The sequence below is a fragment of the Chenopodium album genome, chromosome 5 (assembly GCF_948465745.1).
Source record: "Chenopodium album chromosome 5, dcCheAlbu1.1, whole genome shotgun sequence".
In the NCBI taxonomy this organism is placed as follows: Eukaryota; Viridiplantae; Streptophyta; class Magnoliopsida; order Caryophyllales; family Amaranthaceae; genus Chenopodium; species Chenopodium album.
In genome coordinates, this window is record NC_137838.1 from 71,308,135 (window position 1) to 71,330,177 (window position 22,043).

The 22,043-nt window shown below is 33.7% G+C and overlaps 1 protein-coding gene across 1 annotated transcript; it reads left to right on the forward strand.

Moving 5' to 3' along the window:
- Positions 1-15,270: 15,270 nt before the first annotated feature.
- Positions 15,271-20,240, forward strand: LOC145630977 (chaperone protein dnaJ 6-like). The gene is made up of 8 exons (XM_081683090.1): positions 15,271-15,675; positions 18,228-18,326; positions 18,432-18,533; positions 18,896-18,955; positions 19,064-19,170; positions 19,247-19,329; positions 19,533-19,623; positions 19,735-20,240. Exons 1-8 carry the CDS (start codon positions 15,556-15,558, stop codon positions 19,937-19,939), a joined length of 867 nt encoding a protein of 288 aa, XP_081539216.1. The 5' UTR covers positions 15,271-15,555; the 3' UTR covers positions 19,940-20,240.
- The last annotated feature ends 1,803 nt before the right edge of the window (positions 20,241-22,043 follow it).

Consider the following 22,043-nt stretch of genomic DNA (forward strand, 5'->3'; position numbering starts at 1 on the left):
ATATGTGATTATGTCAATTGATCATACCAGGCCATGTGGCTAGCCACATATAAGAAATTGTGATATTAAAAACACAATTTTGAATTCATTTAGGAATTTTGAAGACTTTCTCATAAAATATTAGATATTTTGGTCGCTTGAGATTATTTTTTTTACTAAAAATGTCGCTTGGAATTAGTTTTTTTTTTTTTTTTTTTTTTTTACCAATCTAGTCAATAGGTCGCATATATTTATACATAACATTATTTATTTACAAATAACAGTATCTAAACAAATATAACAATTTTCTTAATAGTTCATAACGGTTTATCGGTTACAAACTTACAATTAAATTTGAAATTAACAACTTTAATTATTACAAATTTTTAACTTTATTAATGTGAAATTAACAAAACATTACTATATTGATAATAAGTAATTTATCGTTTATCAACACATTACTACATTATAACAACTTTAGTGATTAGAAAATAAATTAACAACTAGGCATGACTTTATTGCCTTACAAGACTTATTTTAGTTGTTTTTGGGGTTTTTTTACGGCTCTCGGGAATTGTGCCTTAGGCCCTTTTCACCCTACTATGAGCATGTGACACGTGTCATAACCTGCTTAAGGGTATGTTCTCATACATTTATTTTTAGTTCAATTCAGTTCTGCTCATAATTTCTTTCTCTTATAAAATATTCATTTCAGTTTAATTCAGTCAATGAGAACAGGCCCTAAGTCTGAACTATGGTTTTGAGGGACACGTGTCACTATGTTTGGTACATGTGTCCAATGTATGTTTACTGTAAACAATAGTAAAATTCCTAGGATAATGATATAACTTCAAATTAAGTACTCGTGTAATGGTATGATAACTATGATTATGTTAGTTACTACTGTAATCTAGTAATCTTACTATCACTCTCTATGTTAACCTTATGAATTTACTTAAGTTCCTATTAAAGTTTCTAAATATAATGTAGAGTAAATTTAAATTCATCAGAAATCATAATTCTATATCATCACACATTAGTATGCAACAATATATAACAATTAATTAAGCTGCATATAACAGTATATGCAAAAAAAAAAAAAAAAAAAAAAAAATAAAAAAAAATACAGCATCAGATATTAAAAAAAAAAAAAAAATCCAATGCAACCATTTTTGTATAAGCTTCTTCCATTTTTGCAAAACAGAACATTCCCTTTAGTTCAATTCTTTACTTTAGAAGACAAGAAAAAAAAATGATTTAAAAAACCCATAGTAGAAATAGAACACAAAAATTATAGTAGTATTACAAGTGGAGTAGTACCTCCCCTGCAACATTTGGGTTGATCCACATCATTGGCTCTATCACATTCTTCCCGGATAAAACTTTTTTCCCAAATCAAGGTGGTCGAACAAGATAAAATTATTGAGTAGATTAAACCAACACCATATTCAAAGGGAAAATTAAGCAAGCAGATTCTTATGACTTCGATGCAAGACCCACTGATATGACCTTCCAAAAACCTTCCAATTCTCTCAAAGTTGTTCCAATTAAAAATTAAACTCTAAAACAAAACAACAATTTACCAGATAAAGAGGAATTTAGCTCTACGAAGAGCTACAGATCTTAACGGAGCTTCTTCTTTTCAAAGTTCAGAGGTAGCCGGAGCTATGGATCTCTTCTATGAAGCTTTACGGTTTAGTGGTTTTCCGACCAAAACAAAACCATTCCCGTGATTTCTGTGTTTTTTCACAGGTTATGATTTTTTACCCCCTTTCCATCACTTTTACCTACTCTTATTTCTTTTAACTTTAAAAAAAATGCAAATATTATTTTTTATTCTGGTATGGACTTGACATATCCCATACCAGGTAGTGGGTAACACTTACTCAGGTAAGTGGTGTCACTTGCCTAAAATGTGTCAATAATTGTATTGTATCGAGTTTGTATTAATCTTTAATGGGGGCTTTTGGTGCCTATGACACATGTTAACGGGAGTTTTAAGGAACAATTTTCTAATATTCGTGCATAATCTCAAGCACGTAATAATATGAATCATATAATAGAGTTAGAGGTACAACCTTTGATTTGAATACATTCTTAGGCAATGGTAGCCCCTATATGTTGTGTATACTGGCTTACTCAATGTGGTTCCTCTATGCTAATACGAAAGAAGGAAAGGGTAAACTTTTGATAAACTTGATAAGTTTGGGTCGAAGGTTAATTGCTTAGTTTCTCGTTTTATTGAGTTAATCGTTAACTACTTATATAAAAGATAGTCTAGTCATACTCGATTATTAGGAAACAACCCTAACACCTACAACATCCTAAAAAATTTCTTGTGAGACATTGTCGAAAATTCTAAACATAACTCCGTATTCTTTAAATAATCTCTTAGTGTAAAACATCTTTAAAATATTATTTACTAGATGAAGTCCGTGCGATGCACGGTTTGTTTGATTTTTTTTAAATAATGTTTATTTTGTATTTATGAGCCTAAAATTTCTTATATATTTAGATAAAATTCCTAATATTAAAAGATAATATATAATATTTAATTAATTTAAACTTAAAAATCTCATTCGCCAATTTTGCTTACATGGCATTTAAATTATTTAATTCTAAAAGAAATTAATAATCTCTTATTTAATTGGCTACTATACTTAATGACTATTAAATATTCCATAATACAGTTCTTTGTCAAAAATTATTCCATACAATTCTCTAATTAATAATTAAATATTATCTAATGTAATCTATATGAAGATTATTCTCATTTTTATAATCATTGAATTTTCATCATATTTTAATTTTATATAATTAATACATACCTATATGCTATTATTTTTTATTCATTCATATTTATAAGAATACAGGTCATAAAAAAATACGTTACAAACATTATTGATTAGCTGATGATGAATTATGTCTTTCATTCATACAAATCTTACAAGTAATAAATATCTTTTATTCAAATGTTATTTTACAATATTGATCTACATCTATATAATTGTGTTGTATATTCAGTCAGTTGGTTGTTGTACGACTATTATGTAAAAGTTTTTGGCACAATGCTTAGGAAAATATATACATGTAGGTAAGATATAAGGTTCTTATTGTGTCAATAAATATTAAGTGATTGTGATGGGTAAAATAGATATTAGGTTGTACAACTACCAGGGTCTATTCTGTTCACCTTATTTTCACTTATTCCAGGTGTAATAAGCTCAGTTAAGTTCAGATAAATTCAGTTTAGTTTTAATAAGTTTTAATAAAGGTTATCCATGTACAAATTACAACTAAAATAAGTTTTAGTAAGATGTTAAGGTCTAATAATTGAGTTAAAATCAGTGAAAATCAGGTGAATAAAACACACCTATATCGGTTAATATGACAAGAAGATTTTAGTTTTAATTCCATCCACAGGAGATAGAAAAAACTTTTCTTGAATAGAACATAATAATTTTTTCGTTTTTTGACAAGTTATTCGTTTTTCAAGTAATTAAATAACAATATAAAAAAATAAAAAAAGAAGTAAAATATAAGAAATACAAATGACAAAGTACTATTCACATCGCATTCCTTAATTTTTGTATTAGCCATTATTGTCAATGAATACTTAAATAATTAATTTGTTTATGTAAATAATAAGTCCAATATTACTAATTCATATATTATTTATCAATATCGATCCATATATACATATATATTTGTGTTGTATATTCACTCAGATTTTGGTTGTGCAATTGTTATGTGATTTTTTTAGAACAATGCTTACACAAAATATATACATGTAGATAAGATATCAATTCTATATATATATACCTATATTAAAGGCGAAATCAGAAATGACACTTGTCATAACCTGGTTAAAAATTTTCCCTCCAAAAGGTGTCCCCCCCAAAGCTTCTTAGAGAAGTATTTAATTTAATACTTACTTTACAACAAAATTTCTTTTCTATTTGGCAAGTATATTCATTTTTACGCATTCAACAAAGATTTATTTATTTATTTTATGACGAGAACAAAGTCATATAATACAATAATGTAATATTATCTATAACTTTGTAATGTAATCCATAGTTATTTTTATTAGTCGTGCATGCATTTCTTCCTCCATTTTCTTTAATGATTTATAAAAATCGTAATTACAAAACTTTCATCCTATTTTGCAATTTGATATTATTTTTTATAGTAAAATAATTGTATTAAACTAATGATAAATATTGAAATTACCGCGCATTGCACATCTATAGATTTGGTGATTATAATGGGTAAAATAGATATTATATTGTATAACTATTAGACCAATTAATACGACGAAATTTTTTTAGTTTTGAATCCCTGTATAGACTACGAGTGACTGGAAATGACTTTCCTTAGCTTGTATAGTGCATAATTTATTCATTTTTAATCAATAAAATAACAATATAAAAAATGCAAGGGAATAAAATAAAAGCAATGCAAATGACATAAAATAATTTCATATCACATTCCGTAAAAAATTTACTGACCATTATTGTGGTGATTGGTGAATAGAATTTTAATACTTAATTTTTTGTAATGTAAATAGGTCTATTTTTACTAATTGAATTAATTTTGTTTTGTTTTCATGAAATCAAAATTTTGATTTTTAAACCGTGTATCGAATGAGAACTATACTACTACTCCCTCCGTCCCAAAAAGAACGACCCATTTGGCCAAAACTTTGTCCCAAAAAGAATGACCCATTTGCATTAAAACATCACCAATTTGCAACAATATTTGTGCAAAATTAGCTTCCCCATATAAAAATTTGATTTTCCAAGTTATTTTATTACTTTCTCTCTCTATTTTTTTACAAACCCCATGTAAATTTATCTTTCCAATATACTTTTACTTCTTTTTACTTAACTTCCTTAATACCCGCGTAATCAACCTAAATAGGTCGTTCTTTTTGGGACGGAGGGAGTATGTTATTTTAAGCTATATATATAGATAATACTAGATGAAGCCCGTGCGATGCACGGTTTGTTTGATTTTTTTTTAAATAATGTTTTTTTGTATTTATGAGCCTAAAATTTCTTATATATTTAGATAAAATTTCTAATATTAAAAGATAATATATAATATTTAATTAATTTAAACTTAAAAATCTCATTCGCCAATTTTGCTTACATGGCATTTAAATTATTTAATTCTAAAAGAAATTAATAATCTCTTATTTAATTGGCTACTACTAAGATTTATAATCCTACATGGCGCGCTGAGAAAATTAAATCCTATGTGGCTCTCTAAAAACTCAAGAAAAAACTCCTCTTTATATATATATATATATATATATATATATATATATATATATATATATATATATATATATATATATATATATATATATATATATATATATATATATATATTAGATTTAATACCAATATAGAAAATATATCCCACGTTTACATTTTTCGATTGATTAAATCTCATATATGTGGTAGTTTCACTCTCAAATTGTTACATCTCAAATACAAAAACATAATTTTACATAGTAATACTGCATAAGATAAACGAAACCTTAAATTAAAAGACCCTATGTTGGCCACCAATAGGGCAATAAATTGTAATTGGTTTATGGCAAACACGACTAATACAGCTTACCAAGTGGGTCTAATTAGTAATTGTACGAGGACCTTAGCCTTTGTAGAGGTTGGTTCTATAGTGTTTTTTTTTAAAAAAATAATTATAAAGGTGTAGGGAATATTTCAAGCATTACCCTAAATTTGAACCCCATTGTGATCATACACTAAAGTACGGTGACGTTCAAAGGGAAGGAAACTATAGCAAAAGAGTCGCCAACAAGTTTTAGGAACTTGTAAACCGTTCACAGGGTGAAGGTTACAACCCTTAACGATCCAGGAGCTCGTTAACTCCAATAGGTCTGGAACCAAAACTGGAAGTTCGGGGATGAAGGTACGAATCCAATCTAAAAGAGAAAGAACTCGCCCTATAAAATAGGCCTATACTTTATTCTACTCGTATTCATGTGCGCTTTCTGATTAACATGCAATCATTAGGTTTACCCTAAACATGTTTAATCTATGTTGGTTGAATATTAATGCACAAATAAATCTATTATTGGCGATCACTTGAATTATAACCAAATTAACCCTAAACAAGATTATTAATTATCTTATTAAGCGTGATTTCAAATACAAATTCCCTTTAAACATGCATAAAAGGTGTGATCAAACAATAAGAATAAATATAATATACATCAAGCAACATAATAATCATAATAATAATAACCATAATTGAAATAATCATGTTAAAGCATAATATTAATAGCAAGATCCTAGGCATGATACTAACAAGATTAATAACAAACCCTAGCATGTCACTAAACATTAAAGATCAAAGTTTTAACTCTAACATGATACTAACATGCTATTAAGAAGAAATAGAAAGCATCATAGAAATCATAATTGATTTAAGAAACTTAATCATTACCCTAAACATGATACTAGGAAGCATTCTTTTAATCATACTTGATATTAGACGAAATTACACTAAACATGATTTCTATATCATAATATCAATTAAACAATTAAAGCACTTACTTGGATGCCTCATACCTCTTTCTAATAACAAAATACACACGTTAGTAACTTCAAGAAAAATATTGAATCAAAATAATTAAATTAAATAATTGAAATAGAGATTTGGGACCAAACCCTCAGAAATACCAAGCTTTTCACGTCTAGGGCGAAAACAACTTCGAACTTGGCTAGGTGTGTCTAGTGCTAATGTATGAGGAACTGTGTTTGTAAAAGGGCTAGGCTAGAAAGAGGGAGAGAGAGAGTATAAGCTTTAGCTTAGAGAGAAAGAATAAGCTTTAGCTTGAGAGAGAAGAATTAGAGAATTCTGGTTATTGAAAAACGGAGGTCCAAGGACACTACTTATAAGAAAATAGTCCGGAATTGATAGAAACGAATCAGAGTTCGAAAAGGAATAAAACACGCTTCTGTTGCCAGCGATAGGACTCATCGCCAGGCGACGAAACTGTTGTTTGGCGATGCATAAGGTTTTCCACGCGTTTTCAACGCAGAATCTATTTTTCAATAAAATCAATTTGTAAAATCCGTACGAAGGGTAAGATCATAATTTCATTTAAAATAATTCTGTTATTCCAAATAAAACTCATAAAACATATTTATCAATCCTAATCTCATTAGGGTTTAAAAGAACCTTCTAGAAGACTATAGTCAATCCTAATTGCATTAGGAATGATAATTCATAATAGGCCCTTCTCTAGATCATTGGGCCGCATATAAGAACCAAATCGGGCCCAATTTAGTATTTTGGTCATAACTTCCTCATTATTCACCGGAATTGGCTTTATAATATATCGTTGGAAAGCTCTTTCGAGCCCAATCCAACTACACCATTATTGGACCCTTGTCATGGACCAAACTAAACTGGATTGACTATTTTCATAAAATAGAGCAAGTTTTTGAAAACAGAAAGAAAGATTTTTTAATAAAAACTAACCACAACATTAGACTTTCCACACTTTCACTTCATTCGATTATGATTCGACACGAAAGGTATTCATCACTGGGTTTGGTTTTGGGAAGACACAAATGGGTGTCTACAAAAGGTAAGGGGAAGGAACCTGTCATATGTCAATCCGCCCCGAGCTAACAAACAAGGCCCTTTAGGAGCACGGAGAGGAAGGGCGAGGAATTTCCTGCCCTAAAGAATTTTTAGTGGGGTTTGATCCAACAACCTTTTGGTTGTGAGATTACAAACCTTATTATTAGACCAAACTTTGTTTGGTGGCTAGTTTTAGAGAATGAAGCTAGTAGAGTTTAGTTCTTCATAATTACTTCGTTTTGTTTTTTGAAAGTTAATTACTACGTATTTATTTTGCTTTGTGTTTTGGTTTTTTAGACTTCTTTGCAATTTCTTAGCCACGGGGCTTGCCCTCTCTTGCTCTAAAAATACACTAGTCATTCATGCACGCAAATACGCAATGTGTGTCGATGTATGAATACCAATATTGATAAAAGTGTTATGTATCTCTTTTACAACTCAAGATTTAACGAATGTGTATAATTTCTGGTAAAAGTGTCAAATAGTTGAATGTTACATGTAACTGGATGGTATTTAAGATTTACATTGTGTAATTTTTCCACTTTTGGGTTAGGTGAAATTAGGTCGGGTCGATTTTGGGTCATTGTTTTCTAGATAAGTTCGGGTCAGGATTGCCAAGTCTAAGCAAATGGGGTCATTCAGGTCAGGTCAATTTTGAGTCAACTAAATTCAGGTGGGATACGTGTAGGGCCAATTTGAGTTTTGGGTGTGTTTCGAGTTAGGTATCAGCTCGAATTCGGTTTGGGATGTTTGTGTCAGATCAATTATGGTTTTAAGTACGTTTCAAGTCAGGTGTCGGGTTGAGTTTGGGTCGAGTCAATTTCGAGTTGGGTGTGTTTGGGTTGGGTCAATTTTGGGTTGAGTATGTTTCGGGCAGCCGAGTCACACGGTAAGGTTGGGTCATGTTCGAGTTGTTCTATTTTGTGTCGATAATGTGGATCAAGCTCAAATTGATAATTTATATGTTGTTAAATTGTTATTGTTAAAATAAGCATTGCAAATTTGGTTTGTGAGTTCGGTTATGGTTGAAGATGAAATCGTTTGAGTGAATTTTGGCACTAGGCATTTTTAGTTCGAGTATAAGGTAATTTTAGTTTGAGACATTTCGGGTATTAGGCCTGTTTGGGTCAAGCAATTTAGGTTAATATCATATTAGGTTAACTTCGTTTGGGTCATTTCGGGTATCAGGTCACTTTGAATATTGGGTCAAGATTAGGTTAACTCCACTTTCTGGTCAGGTCAGGTCAAATTTGGGTTGTTTTTTGGTCAAGTTCTAGAAAGGATTGCCAAGTTTAGGTAGACCTAATAAACGGGTCATTTGGGTCGGGTCAATTTCGGGTGAGCTAACATTCGAATTGGATATATATCAACTTAATTCGGGTTTCGGGTATGTTTCGAGTCAGATATCGGGTCGAGTTCAGGTAAAAAATGTTAAGGTCAACTCAATTTGGGTTTTGGGTATGTTAAGGTCAAGTGTCGGGTTGGGTCAATTTTGGGTTGAGTATTTTCCGATCATGTTTGGGTCGGTTCACAATTAGGTCAGGTCATGTTCAGGTTGTTTATTTCATGTCGTTATTATGGATCAAGCTCAAATCAATATATTTTTATGTTTTTATTATTGTAATAAGCATTTTCAATTCGGTTTATGAGTTCGATTATGGTTGGAGATGAAGTCGTTTGAGTCATTTTTGGCACTGGGCATTATTATTAGTTTGAATAAGGTAATTTTAGCTCGGGACATTTTGGGTATCGAATCTTGGGTCAAGCATTTAGTGTTAAAATCAGATCTGATCAACTTCGATTTGGTCATTTCGAGTATAGGGTCACTTCGAGTATTTGGTCAACTTCACTTTCGAGTCGGATTGATTATGGGTCGTTGTTTACGAGTCAAGTTCAGGTCAGGAATCAGGATTGTCAGGGCTACCTAGGCTTGGAAAATGGGTCCTTGGGTCGGGTGAATTTTGGGTAGGGTCATTTTGGTCGATTCGGATTTTGAGTATGTTTGAGTCAAGTTCAAGTCGGGTCAATTCAGGTCGTGTATGTTTGGGTCGGGTCAATTTGGGTTTGGGGTGTGTTTTCATCAGGATTCAGGTTCAGTTTGGGTCGGGTTTGAAGGAATTATGTCTTCGATAAGTGCAATTACTATATATATCAAGGATCACTATTATGGAAATAATAAATACATTCTTTTAGGTCGTCATTGTTTGGTGCTAGATATGACAAATGATCTTTGGGCTAGTTAAATAGTCCAAAGCCCAATATAATGGATCCTATGAGGTCACACAACAAAGGTAGTGGATTAAACAAGTAAGAGGCAATGGGCCTCATGAGATCATGACATACCACAGGAGTGTTGGGCTAGAGTAGTTTGATTAGGGTTAAGACTTTGGGCTTGACATGGACTATTATTTAGTAATATGATCTATAACTAAGATCCATGCCTAGGGTTGAATTAAGTCACAATTAACAGTAAGTGAATTGTGAAACAAGGCAACCCGTTTTCCCAAAACCCTAAACTCCCTTTTCTCTCTCCTCACTCACGGCCTCCCCTCTCTCCTCACGTTCCTACGAACGGTGCCCCTCGTGGTGGCTCATGGTGTTCATTGTGGTGGTTCGTGGTTAGTTCGTGTCTCTCTTCTCTGTTGAAGGTTGATTGAAGTGTTCAATCATGACTAACTAGCATTAGTGGAGGTTTAACTTGTGCCTGTGAACCAAGTAGAGGAATCACGCTTGGGGTTTTTTTATCTCCCATTGTTCTTGCTCGATCGCACGTGGAATCATGCTTCAAAGGTATAATTATATGTTCTTTATGAGTTATGCAATGATCTTGGTTATTAGATGCTTATGAATATGATTCATGAAATTCCGGTTAGAGTATCTAAAGTCCTATAGGGTCAATATGTTCAAGTAATGTGTTGGGTTCGGTCACAATCGGGTTGTTCTTTTCGGGTCAAGTTTAGGTCACAGGTCAGGTCATTTTGGGTCAGATAACATTCGAGTTAATTACGTATTAGGTCAATTCGGGTTTCAAGTATGTTTCGAGTCGGTATTGAGTTCAAGTAGTGTCAATTTTGTATTAATTATCTTTAGTACGGGTCAATCATAGGTTGTTGTTTTCGGGTTAACTTTGGGTCACAGATTGGGTTAGGATTGCTAAGTTTAGGTAGACTTTGCAAATGGGTCATTCGAGTCTAGTATGTGTTGGGTCAATTCGGGTCTCGAGTATGTTTCGATTCGGATATCGAATCATATTTGGGCATGTTTCGATTCGGATATTAGGTCATTCATTTTATGTCGGTTTTGTGAAGAGATTTCAATGGGGCGGGGCGGGTCGGATGTTGGCCTTCTCATCTCCATCCCCACCTAACATTTTCATACCCATCCCCATCCCCATCCCCATCCCACGGCGGGTCCAATATTCATCCCCATTCCCGCCCCGGCGGGCACAACTCCAAAACCATCCCCGCCTCACCCCCCACTTGGATATCCATCCCCACATTATCCCCACCGCTTAATCCCCACCCAAGACCCACCTAATCTCCGTCTCTCAAATACACAATCCTACATGATTAATACGGATTATAATAATAAAAAAAAAAAAAAAACATTCTTAAAATTACACACCTTTTTATTTATGATATAAGTATGGATAATTTGCCAATTACTACCGCAAGTTAATGTCACTTTGTAAATTACTACCGCAAATTAAAAAAAGTTGTGAATTACTACCGCAAAAAATTTTAAGATGTTGCGATTACTACCTAACCCCCATTAAACCCAACTATAACGTCATTATATCCCTTTAACCCGTGTTTGACCATGGTTATGGGCTTTAACCAGCCCCCCCCCCCCCAAAAAAAAAAAAAAAAAGAAAGTGGGTTAGGGATATAATGACGTCATGGTTAAGGGCTTTAACCATGGGTTAAAGTGATATAATGACGTCATAGTTGGGTTTAATGGGGGTTTGGTAGTAATCGCAACATCTTAAAATTTTTTGCGGTAGTAATTCACAACTTTTTTAATTTACGGTAGTAATTTACAAGGTAGTATTAACTTGCGGTAGTAATTGGCAAATTTTCCTATAAGTATAGTACAAAGTATCATAATTAATATTTTATTTCACGTAATTATTTTATAAAATAGTATAAAAGTATATAATTTTTCTTTTAAAGATATATAGATGTGGGTATAAGGTGGGGATGGGGCGGGTACAAAGTGTGGCGGGTGGGGTGGGGCGGGTACAACTTAAAATCCACCCCCTCCCATTACCCATGGCGGGTATAGTTTTTATCCCCATCCCTACCCCACCACTCACCAAACCAAGATCCATCTCCGCCCCATTTTGGGCAGGTCTCCCACTTGACCCGCCCCACTGACATCCCTAGTTTTGTGGATCAAGATCAAATCGATAATTTATTCGGATTGTCAATTTAGTTATGGTTGGGATAAAACAATTTGAGTCATTTATGTAGACCTAACAAGCATGTCATTCGGGTTGACTATGAGTCAGATCAATTTAGGTCGGGTTATCTAACATTCGGGTCGGGACAATTCGAGTTTCAAATATGACTAACATTTGGGTTGGGTCAATATAGGTTTCGGGTATGACTTAGATCAGGTCAATTTTGGGTCAGGATGTTCGGGTTAGACCATTTTAGTTTGGGACATTAGGGGTATCGGGTCTGTTCGGGTCAAACACTTTGAGTTTACTTTAGGTCGAGTTAATTTTGGATTGGGTCATTTCGGGCATCGAGTACAATCGGGTGAGATTGTCAGATCTAGGTCTAGGTAAGAAGTCTTTTTACAGAACCATAGTCTCATATCGAGGAATTCTAGAACTCTAGCTATTAGAGTCATCCATGACTCTAATAAGGGCAAAGAGGTAAATAAAAAAAACAATTATATAAAACATTAAGGTAAAATAAAAAAAAGAAAAGACAGAACAAAATCTATAAAAAAAAAAAAAAAATGCCCTTTTTAATTTTTTGTTAAATTTAAAACAAAAATTAACTTCTCAAAAAAGAAATTCTAGCAAATTGAGTTCTTCTCTTGTTATTTCCTCAAATGGACTTCTTAACAAGTGACATATTTTGGTGCCAAAACATGGTGGGAACAAACCGTTAGTGTTGTTCTTGTTCTATCTTTGTTATTGATGGTATTTCTCATGATACCAACGGACTTCTAGATGATATACTTTTAGATATCAACAACCCTTGATGATATTCTTCAGCAATTCTTAAAGGTAATTTTTTTTGGCAAATTGAATTATGCATTATGATATTTTCTCAAATGTAGTTCTCAACATGTGACAAATTTTGGCGCCAAAACATGGCAAGAAAAAATCATTACTGCTGTTATTATTTTATGTTTTTACTGTTGATGGTATATTTTTTTTATGATACCAACAATCATTTATGATATTTTCCAAAAATCCTTGATGGAATTCCTTTTTTCAAGTTGTTTTAGATACCAAAACTTGACGAGATGTTACCTGTAGGCCGTAATTGGTATGGACTTTAGCTTAAATTTTGGCCGGAAAACGATCGTCTTTATCAAGGATGTTGTCGACGTGATTTTAGAGAGAGAAACTACTAGAAGAAAGACTGATAGGTTGTCGTACACCTGTCAAAAATAAATTCCTAACAAAACCAACTAACAATGTAGTAGGGTCAGTAGGGTCGAATCCACAGGGAGATGGTATTAATCTAACCTCTAAGAAATTGGAGAAACTAACCTATGTCACGAAATTCAGATAGAAAAGTAGTCTAAATTAAAAAAAAGAAATAAAACAATTAATAAAAAGACCTAGGGTTATGGTTCACCATGTTTATAGTTCTAAATCTATCAAGCATCAATAACAATTCAATCAATCAATTATCTAGAGCAATTGCTAAGCCTATGGTCGGGTCTTAACGCTCTCAATTCAACACATGTAGTTCGGTCGCTAACATAATCAGAATTGCTAATTGTAGGTAAGCCTCTAAAAGTAAGATCTTTCGATTCAAACTCTTATTAACATGAATTAATCATACAATTGATCAGGTTGCAAGATTATCAATAAAAACACTATCAATTAGAGATATGAATAATCAAAATATTAAAATTATCAATCAAGATTCATAATATAAACATGGATTCCCAAACCCTAGAAATAAAACTACTCTAGCATGAAATAAATAAATAAAACTAGATCTAAGGTATAAAACATGATAAAAAGCAAGAAAATAGAATTAAAATACCTCAATGAATTAAAATAGTAAACCCAAGAATCATCCATGGAAGAATCCATGGAGATGCCATGAGAAACTAGGGTTCAAGAGAGAAAACTAAAAAGAACGTAAAATAATAAAAGATGTAAAACGCCTAAAAAGGCATAAGGGAAAAATAATATCCCTTGAGTATTTATATTATCCTAAAACTAATCTAAAAATAATTAAAGAAAAGTAATAAGAAAATAATAAGTACATAAGTTGAATTACTATTGGATGATAGAAGATGACGTGGCATAAAACCGCAAGAGAAGTCGAGAACACGAGCTATACATGGCTGTTGTGGCTGCTCGCCAGAACCTGCGGCCGCAGGGTGGTTCCTGCGCCCTGGCAGTGGCGGCAGCAGCCTCGAGGGGGCGCGGGACAGAGGCGCAGCCAGCCCTGCGGTTGGCTGATTGCAACGTCTGGATTCAAATGCTCATAACTTCTGTTCTAAGAAGTTTCTCGGGGCGTGTGACCTATCATTGGAAAGCTCTTCAAGTCTAGTTTCCAATGCAACTTGAATCACTTCAATCCGATCTGTAGAACTCGAATTATGATCAAAAGAGTGAGCAAATGTCATTTTTGATACTTTGCAAACCTTCGTTTTTCTTCGTTTCTAACTCAAATTCATTTCCGTAAAGTGCATAACGACCCTTGTGGATGCTATTTTCATTTCTCATACATATTAATCTCATACTAAGCTTCCACAAATGCATATCCTTCATTGAGCGACATCGATTCATCAACTTTTCATCCTTTCATTGTCCGATTCTTCTAAAACCACTCCGAAAGCGTCTAAATAGTTATGGAAACCACCTTAAACATTAAGAAAACACAAACGAAGCGTAATAGAGCATAAAATGGACAACTTATGCAATTGCGACCTAAAAAGCGACAAAAGACTCAAAAAACAATTATAAAACTAGCATAAACGTGCCTATAAACTCTATATAAATATAACTCATCACTGTCTCTTACAACCCATTTCTCCACCCTTACTCAGTATCCTTTTCCCAGCCTTGGTTTTGATTCTCCTTTTCAATTCCTTTTTCCATTTTTTTGTTTTAGTTAAAAGGACGAGTATGCCCTTATTAGAGTCATGGACGACTCTAATTGCTTAAGTCCTAGAATTCTTTGTCTCATACTACCTCCGTTTTTATTTAGTTGACATGTTTTGACTTTAGCACTATTCACACACCTCTCTTTGACCGTGTTTTGTGCTTTATACATAATAAAAAATATAATCATGTGAGATCTTGTTAGATTCATCATGTTATATACTTTCAAAATATCAACTTTTTTAATTTTTGCTTATTAATAAATAAATATATTGATAATTAAATAAGTGCATTAATAAACGTGACTAAAAAAACGTGTCAACTAAAAAGAAACGAATGAAGTATCATCTCAATCACACCCAGTAGTACATTCAATTTGTCCTTCCATAGACGAGCATTTCCTGTATCTATGCCAAAAATCCTGAACACACAATCACGGCGGGAAAATCCAAAAAATTGGGACATCAAAGAGGAAATTGGCGGGAACAATTCTACTCCCCCATAAATTAACAACCCCTCCACGACACTCTTCTCCTTTCAATTTCTTAATTCAAACTTGCAAAGTATAAACTTATTCCTTTCTTCAATTCCAGATTATTGTTTATCCCTCTTTTCAAAAACAAACTTAATCTTCCATAAAAATGGCGAAGAAAAAGAAAACTAGGGTTTCCGAAGAATCTACAGCTGAACAAGGTGATTCTGATCATCATCAAGAACACGCTAATATGGACGATGATAGCGCGCAGAAGAGTCTTTATGAGGTTAGGATTATTCTGCAATTTTACCATATTTTTGGTTAATTTTTACTAGGGTTTTGATATTTTGGTTGTGATGTTGTTTTGTCTGATTGATTGATAATTTGAGGTTAAAGTTTGATTGGAAGCCCTAATTTGAATTATTTTAGTGTTTGGTTGCTGCTCAGGAACGAATTTGCGATTTCTAGTTTGAAGCCTAATTTACTGTGGCTTTTGCTTTCAATTGTTAATTTTGTTATACTTATACGCAGTAATTTATTAGGTTAGATGATTGTTTTTGATTGAGATTAAAGATGTTATTTTGCTGAACCCTTTTCAATCGTAAATTGAAATGGTATTAATCTCGAAACATTGATTGATTTACAAACCTTATAGGATAGCCAAATGCATATGTTCCACAAGTTAAGTAATTTAGTTGGTTCACAGCATTATGTTTAAGCATTAATATGGTATCGGAGCTTAAGTTGATGGTTGAGTCCCAGTAATGTTTCATACTCTATCATGGTCACATAACCATGATCGAATTTTTGAAAAATGAGAATCATTTAAGCAAGTGAATGTCTTTGCGATAATTATATATGATGGTCCAAGAAGGTGGTAGGTGTTGAACGTCCTAATTGTTGGCTATATCCATGACCAGCTTTGGCGAAATGATATTCGAGTTGTTTACTGTGTTTTATTTTTTATTTTTTAGGGTTCAATTTTGCTAAACCTTTTTAATTGAGAACTGAAATACAATCATGCCAACAATATGTTTATATTGGATAAGCCAAATGCATATGTTTCCCAATCCAACATTCAGTAAGAATTTATGCGAAGTTTAGTGAATAGGAAGAACTTTGTGGAATGGGGTAGATTAGTTTAGTTGGTTGCTTGGTTCACATCAGTAGGATCTGAACTAGTTCACCGTAACCATGATTGAATTTTTGAGAAATGCATCGTCTTTAATTAAGCAAAGGAATGTTTTTGTGAGAATTTTATATGATGGTCCAAGAAGATGGTATGTGTTGGACGCCCCAATTGTTGGATATATTCCTGACCAGCCTTGAGAATTGCTATAAGAGATTCAGTGTAGATTATTAACTTTTGGGTTAGTGGTTCAATTTTGCTGAACTTTTTAAATTAAGAATTGAAATTTGATCATGTACGCAACATTTTCTGATTAAGAAATTTATTGTACTATCAATCTTAAAATATTCTATGTAATACTCTAATTTACTTCAAACACCTTACTAGATAAAGCACATGCATATGTTGTTGAGCCACACCAAGTATACACATTAGCTGAGCCACACCAGTCAGCAAGATGGTGTTGTTTTGTCTGATTGATTGAGAGATTGAGGGTAAATTTTGGTTGGAAACCCTAATTAAAGGGCTTGAATGCTTGATTGCTGCTGAAAATAGGTTTCCTATCCTAGTTTGAAGTGTTAATTTATTATAATCACATGGGGATGCTTAATTAATTATAAGTAATTTATGCAAAATGTGATACTGTTTACTTTTAAGTGATTGGATGCTGTTGGCTTTGCTGTTAATAAACTATTACGTAGTAAGCTCTAATGTTTTAGAGTAGATGATTGCCATTCATTGGGATTAGAGGGTTTTTTTTTTTGTTTGCTTAATCCTTTTCAATGTAAAATTGAAGTCTGATACAGAGTATGTAGAATTTATCTCGAAAGTCTGATGCATATGTTGCCAAATGCGACAATCAATAAATATACACGAATTACAGTGAATGGGAAGAACTTTGTGGAACGGGGTGGAGTTGCTTGGTTCACATCAGTAGGGTATGAACTAGTTCATATAACCATGATTGAATTCTTGAGAAAGGAATAGCCTTAAAGCAAATGAATGTTTTTGTGAGATTTTTATATGATGGGTCCAAGAAGATGTTAGGTGTTGACGCCCCAAATGTTGGTTACATCCCTGACCAGCTTCGCAAATTGCTGTCAGAGTTATGGTGTAGATTTTTACCTTTTGGATTAGGGGTTCAAATTTGCCAAATCTTTTTAATTGAGAATCAAAACCTAATCATGCCTGCAACATTTTCTAATTCGGTAATTTATAGTATCAATCTTATATATTTAATGAAATACTTTAATTTTCTTACAAATATCTTACTAGATAAAACAAGTGCATTTTCAGTGTGATGATTAGTCATACAAGTATACTGCTTTAGCTGGATCGCAACAGTCAGTATTATTGTCTGACTGCTCAAGCTAGTTCACATAACCATCAACAAGACAACAAGTGCATGGCTTTGTGAGAATCTCCCCCAAAATATGTAACAGTATATATTTAAAAAAGATGGAAGGTCGTTGATGATTGCTAGCCTTTGAAGGAACCAACTCCAACCATAACTCTCCTCTATGGCTCCTACATAATTGCAACTTAATCTAACCATGCTATGAACTACCTTATTGTGATCACGTTTTACTAACATTAGAATTGTTTTCAAAAAAACATTAGAATTGCTCTCTAATTGTTAGCTTAGCTGTGACCTGCTTCAGCTTATTTTCTTTTATTGGTTATGATGATTGATAATCATAAATTTGTAGGTTCTTGGTGTGGAAAGAACTGCATCTCAACAGGAAATTCGAAAGGCGTACCACAAATTGGCTTTACGACTCCATCCTGATAAGAACCCTGATGATAAGGTATTGCCCTGCATTCCTTTTCCAGGCGTTGTTTGTTGGAGTCTTATTTATTTATTTTTTTAAACCTTCAATAATTATGGTTTGTCTTTCTTGCTCTTATCAAAGGAAGCAAATGAGAAATTTCAACAGCTGCAGAAGGTGATGTCAATTCTTGGCGATGAGGAGAAAAGAGCTCTTTATGATCAGACTGGAGTTGTTGATGATGATGTGAGTTAAATTCTTATAGCACTTGCATTCGCATGTTAGGTGGATAAGTAACTTGTGAATACATTTACACTTTGTTCCCATAATATGACTGTGTGCATGCAAATGAATGAAGGATATTGTAATGGTTAGAACTCACCTAGCTGGTGAGGATACAAAACGATTAGTGCATTTTTGTAAACATGCCTGTAAATTGAGCTATGAAATTGTCATTTTGGTCTTGTCTTGGAACTCTATTATTTATGTTCTTTAGATTAAAAGATGAGAAGTCATAAGTCTCATAACTCATAAGTACAGGTGTCAGGTTTGTTGGATTGTGAGGATTAATGACTGATGTTATGCATTTTGTTCCCTATAATTGGTAGGATCTTGCAGGGGATATGGCTGAGAATTTACAGAGCTTTTTCAGAACAATGTACAAAGAGGTATATTTTTTAGTGCAATTTAACATCCTTGAAAAGCTACTGCCTTACAAAATTGCAGAATTCAATTTTCATTAGATCAGGAATTGAGGTTGTTGTGTGTGCTTTCAGGTCACTGTGGCTGATATTGAAGAGTTTGAAGCAAATTACAGGGGATCTGATTCTGAGAAAAACGATCTGATTGACCTCTACAAGAAGTACAAGGGCAATATGAAAAGGTACCTATCCATCCCTTTCTGCCTTCCCTCCTCCATAGACACACGAGCTTGACATTTTGCTTGCCTTGGAGTCTAGGCTATTTTGTTCGATGCTATGCTCAGACGCTAAGCTGGACTCTCATCGCTTCAAAGATATACTTGACGAGGCAATAGCTTCAGGTTAGAAAGTTGATGCTGTCTATTAGTGCAAAGTTTTTAATTTGATTCTGGTGGTCAAAGGGATGGCATATCAAGTTTGTTCTGCAGACCTTTGCGTTCTATTTTAATAAAAGATAATTTGTTGGTTATTTTTTTATTTTTTATTTTTTTTAATTTGAAAATATTTTCATGATCTGAATCATGACATGTTCATTGCTACACAGGAGATCTGAAGGAATTCAAATCTTACAAGAAATGGGCTAAGGAGGTATCTGAAATGAAACCACCTACAAGCCCTTTGAAGCGGAAAAAGAAGTAATTCCATTTTCCTTTGCATTTCCGTTGCATTCAGTGTATAATGTTTTTCTGGAGTTGTAAAGCACTTAAATCATGAGCTTACTGTTTCTTTTTTGTGTTTGCCTTCAGGTCAGAAAAGAAGTCAGATTCTGATCTATTTGCAATCATAGCTCAGCGAAGAACTGAGAGGAAGGACCGATTTGATTCCATGTTTAGCTCTATGGTGGAAAGATATGGTGGACAAAGTTCTTCAGAACCAACAGAGGAAGAGTTTGAAGCTGCACAGAAAAAATTAGAGAAGAAACTGTCGTCAAAGAAATGTAGAAAGAAGTAGCTTAGCCATCTTTCGTCAAACAAAGTTCAGGTTTTGTAAAATTGGTACTTTGTAGCTCTACTGGTTTTCCCCTTATTTTCAATGGAAATGTAGTGGGTTTTGATCAGTGCCTTATCGCACAGAACTTCTGGGTCTGTTAAAGCCTATCTACTTCTTCCCTTCCCTGTGCCATGAGGACTTGATCATGTATTCATTTCGTCTACTGTTTATGTAAATGGAAATTAGTAATGCTTGTTCAAGATTTCTTGTGTATCAGCAATTGGGTCAGGAAATGCTAACATTGAAACAGTGTATTCTGGATCCTGTTTTGAACTTCATCTTTGAGGAGAATTTGAAGGTTCCTTGAACTAACAAGCAAGGTTGTTGATTAAGTTAGATGATCATGAGATTCATGACTTAAATTGGGTTGTCGTCTGATATATGTTCTACCTGTCACATAAACACGATCTTTGTACAACTGATATTAAAATGGCGATTGGAGGATTAGTTGAAGCATGAAATAGCTTTTTCAAGGGTATGAAAGGTCCTGGGAATTGGAAGAATGTCAAGTTGTTTAGTTAAACTTCCTAGGCTGTTCTATATCTCACCAAGGAGAGTTATATACCAAGGTCAAACCAGGGAACTAGGGAAGTGACACTTCTTGTAATCACTCAAACACTTAAGCTTGGGTCTAATAGTTTGTGCTTGGGAAACAAAGGTTATTCACATAGATGTAGCTTGGAATAAGAACACTTATGGAATGAGGATAGGATGGTACATTTACATCTAGGGATGTCAGTGCGGCGGGTCAAGTAGGAGACCCGCCCCATCCCCGCCCCAATGGGGCGGAGATGGGTCTCGGTTTGGCAGGTGGTGGGGCGGGGATGGGGATAAAAACCATACCCGCCATGGGTGATGGGGCGGGGGTGGATTTTAAGTTGTACCCGCCCCATCCCCGCCCCGCCCCACCCGCCCCACTTCGTACCCGCCCCATCCCCACCTCATACCCACATCTATATATCTTTTAAAGCAAAATTACATACTTTTATTCTATTTATAAAATAATTACATGAAATACAATATTAATTATAATACTTTGTACGACACTTATATTATAACAAAAAAATGTGTATAGAATGTTTTATTTTATAATTCATATTAATTATGTAAGATTGTGTATTTGAGATACGGATATTAGGTGGATCTTGGGTGGGGATTAGGCGGGTCTTTGGTGGGGATTAGGTGGGGATGGATATCCAAGTGGGGGGTGGGGCGGGGATGGTTTTGGAGTTGTACCCGGTGGGGCGGAGATGGGGATGAAAATTGGACCCGCCGCGGGGATGGGGATGAAAATATTAGGTGGGGATGGGGATGGGAAGACCAACATCCGCCCCGCCCCGCCCCATTGACATCCCTATTTACATCCCCTCGAATTTCGACGGATTGAAACGTGTTTCAAGGTGCGTGTTCTTCTGGTCCAGCGAGCTCTGCCGTCCAAGCAGAAGTCATGGCTTGATATCATAGTACTACGTATGAATTGAACCCGGCCTTACAGAATAGGTATTTATTAAAATTTATTTTTGTATGGGAGTTACATAGATTTAGTCTACACTCACATGTACACATGCAAATTGATATGTACATAGTACATTTGTTTTAAAATAATTTTAAATTTTACCATCTTGATGTTTTGCACTATTAGTGTTCTCACTAATATAGAGGTATTAATAATCAAAATTGTGTATTGTACATTATATTTTAATCGATTAATGTTTGGATGGTGTTTTTTTTTTTTTTTTTGACAAGAAGAAGAATATTATCATTAATAAATAGCCATACGGCATCTACAACAATAATAAATATTTGTAAACCACAGATCTAGAGAAAATAACATAACTTTTACAATTAAAATCATAACTAATTTGCATATCGGGCATAGCTCACACTCCACCGCTTCAAACTTGACGTAAGTAGTGATTTTCGATGTCTTTGCATCTTTCCAAGTAGAGACCTTCGCAATCTGCGCTGATGTTTTGATCGTAGAGTTGATGACGAACCCTAAACTCATATGAATCCAAATCACCTTCTCAATTATTATTAAAACCCTAAAAATAAAATTCTCATC

Bases quoted from the DNA above. Each gene is read 5' to 3' on its own strand.
- LOC145630977 (XM_081683090.1), top strand. From the start codon at position 15,556: ATGGCGAAGAAAAAGAAAACTAGGGTTTCCGAAGAATCTACAGCTGAA. The intron at 15,676-18,227 runs GTTAGGATTATT...ATAAATTTGTAG, and splicing joins CGCAGAAGAGTCTTTATGAG to GTTCTTGGTGTGGAAAGAAC. The intron at 18,534-18,895 runs GTGAGTTAAATT...TATAATTGGTAG, and splicing joins CTGGAGTTGTTGATGATGAT to GATCTTGCAGGGGATATGGC.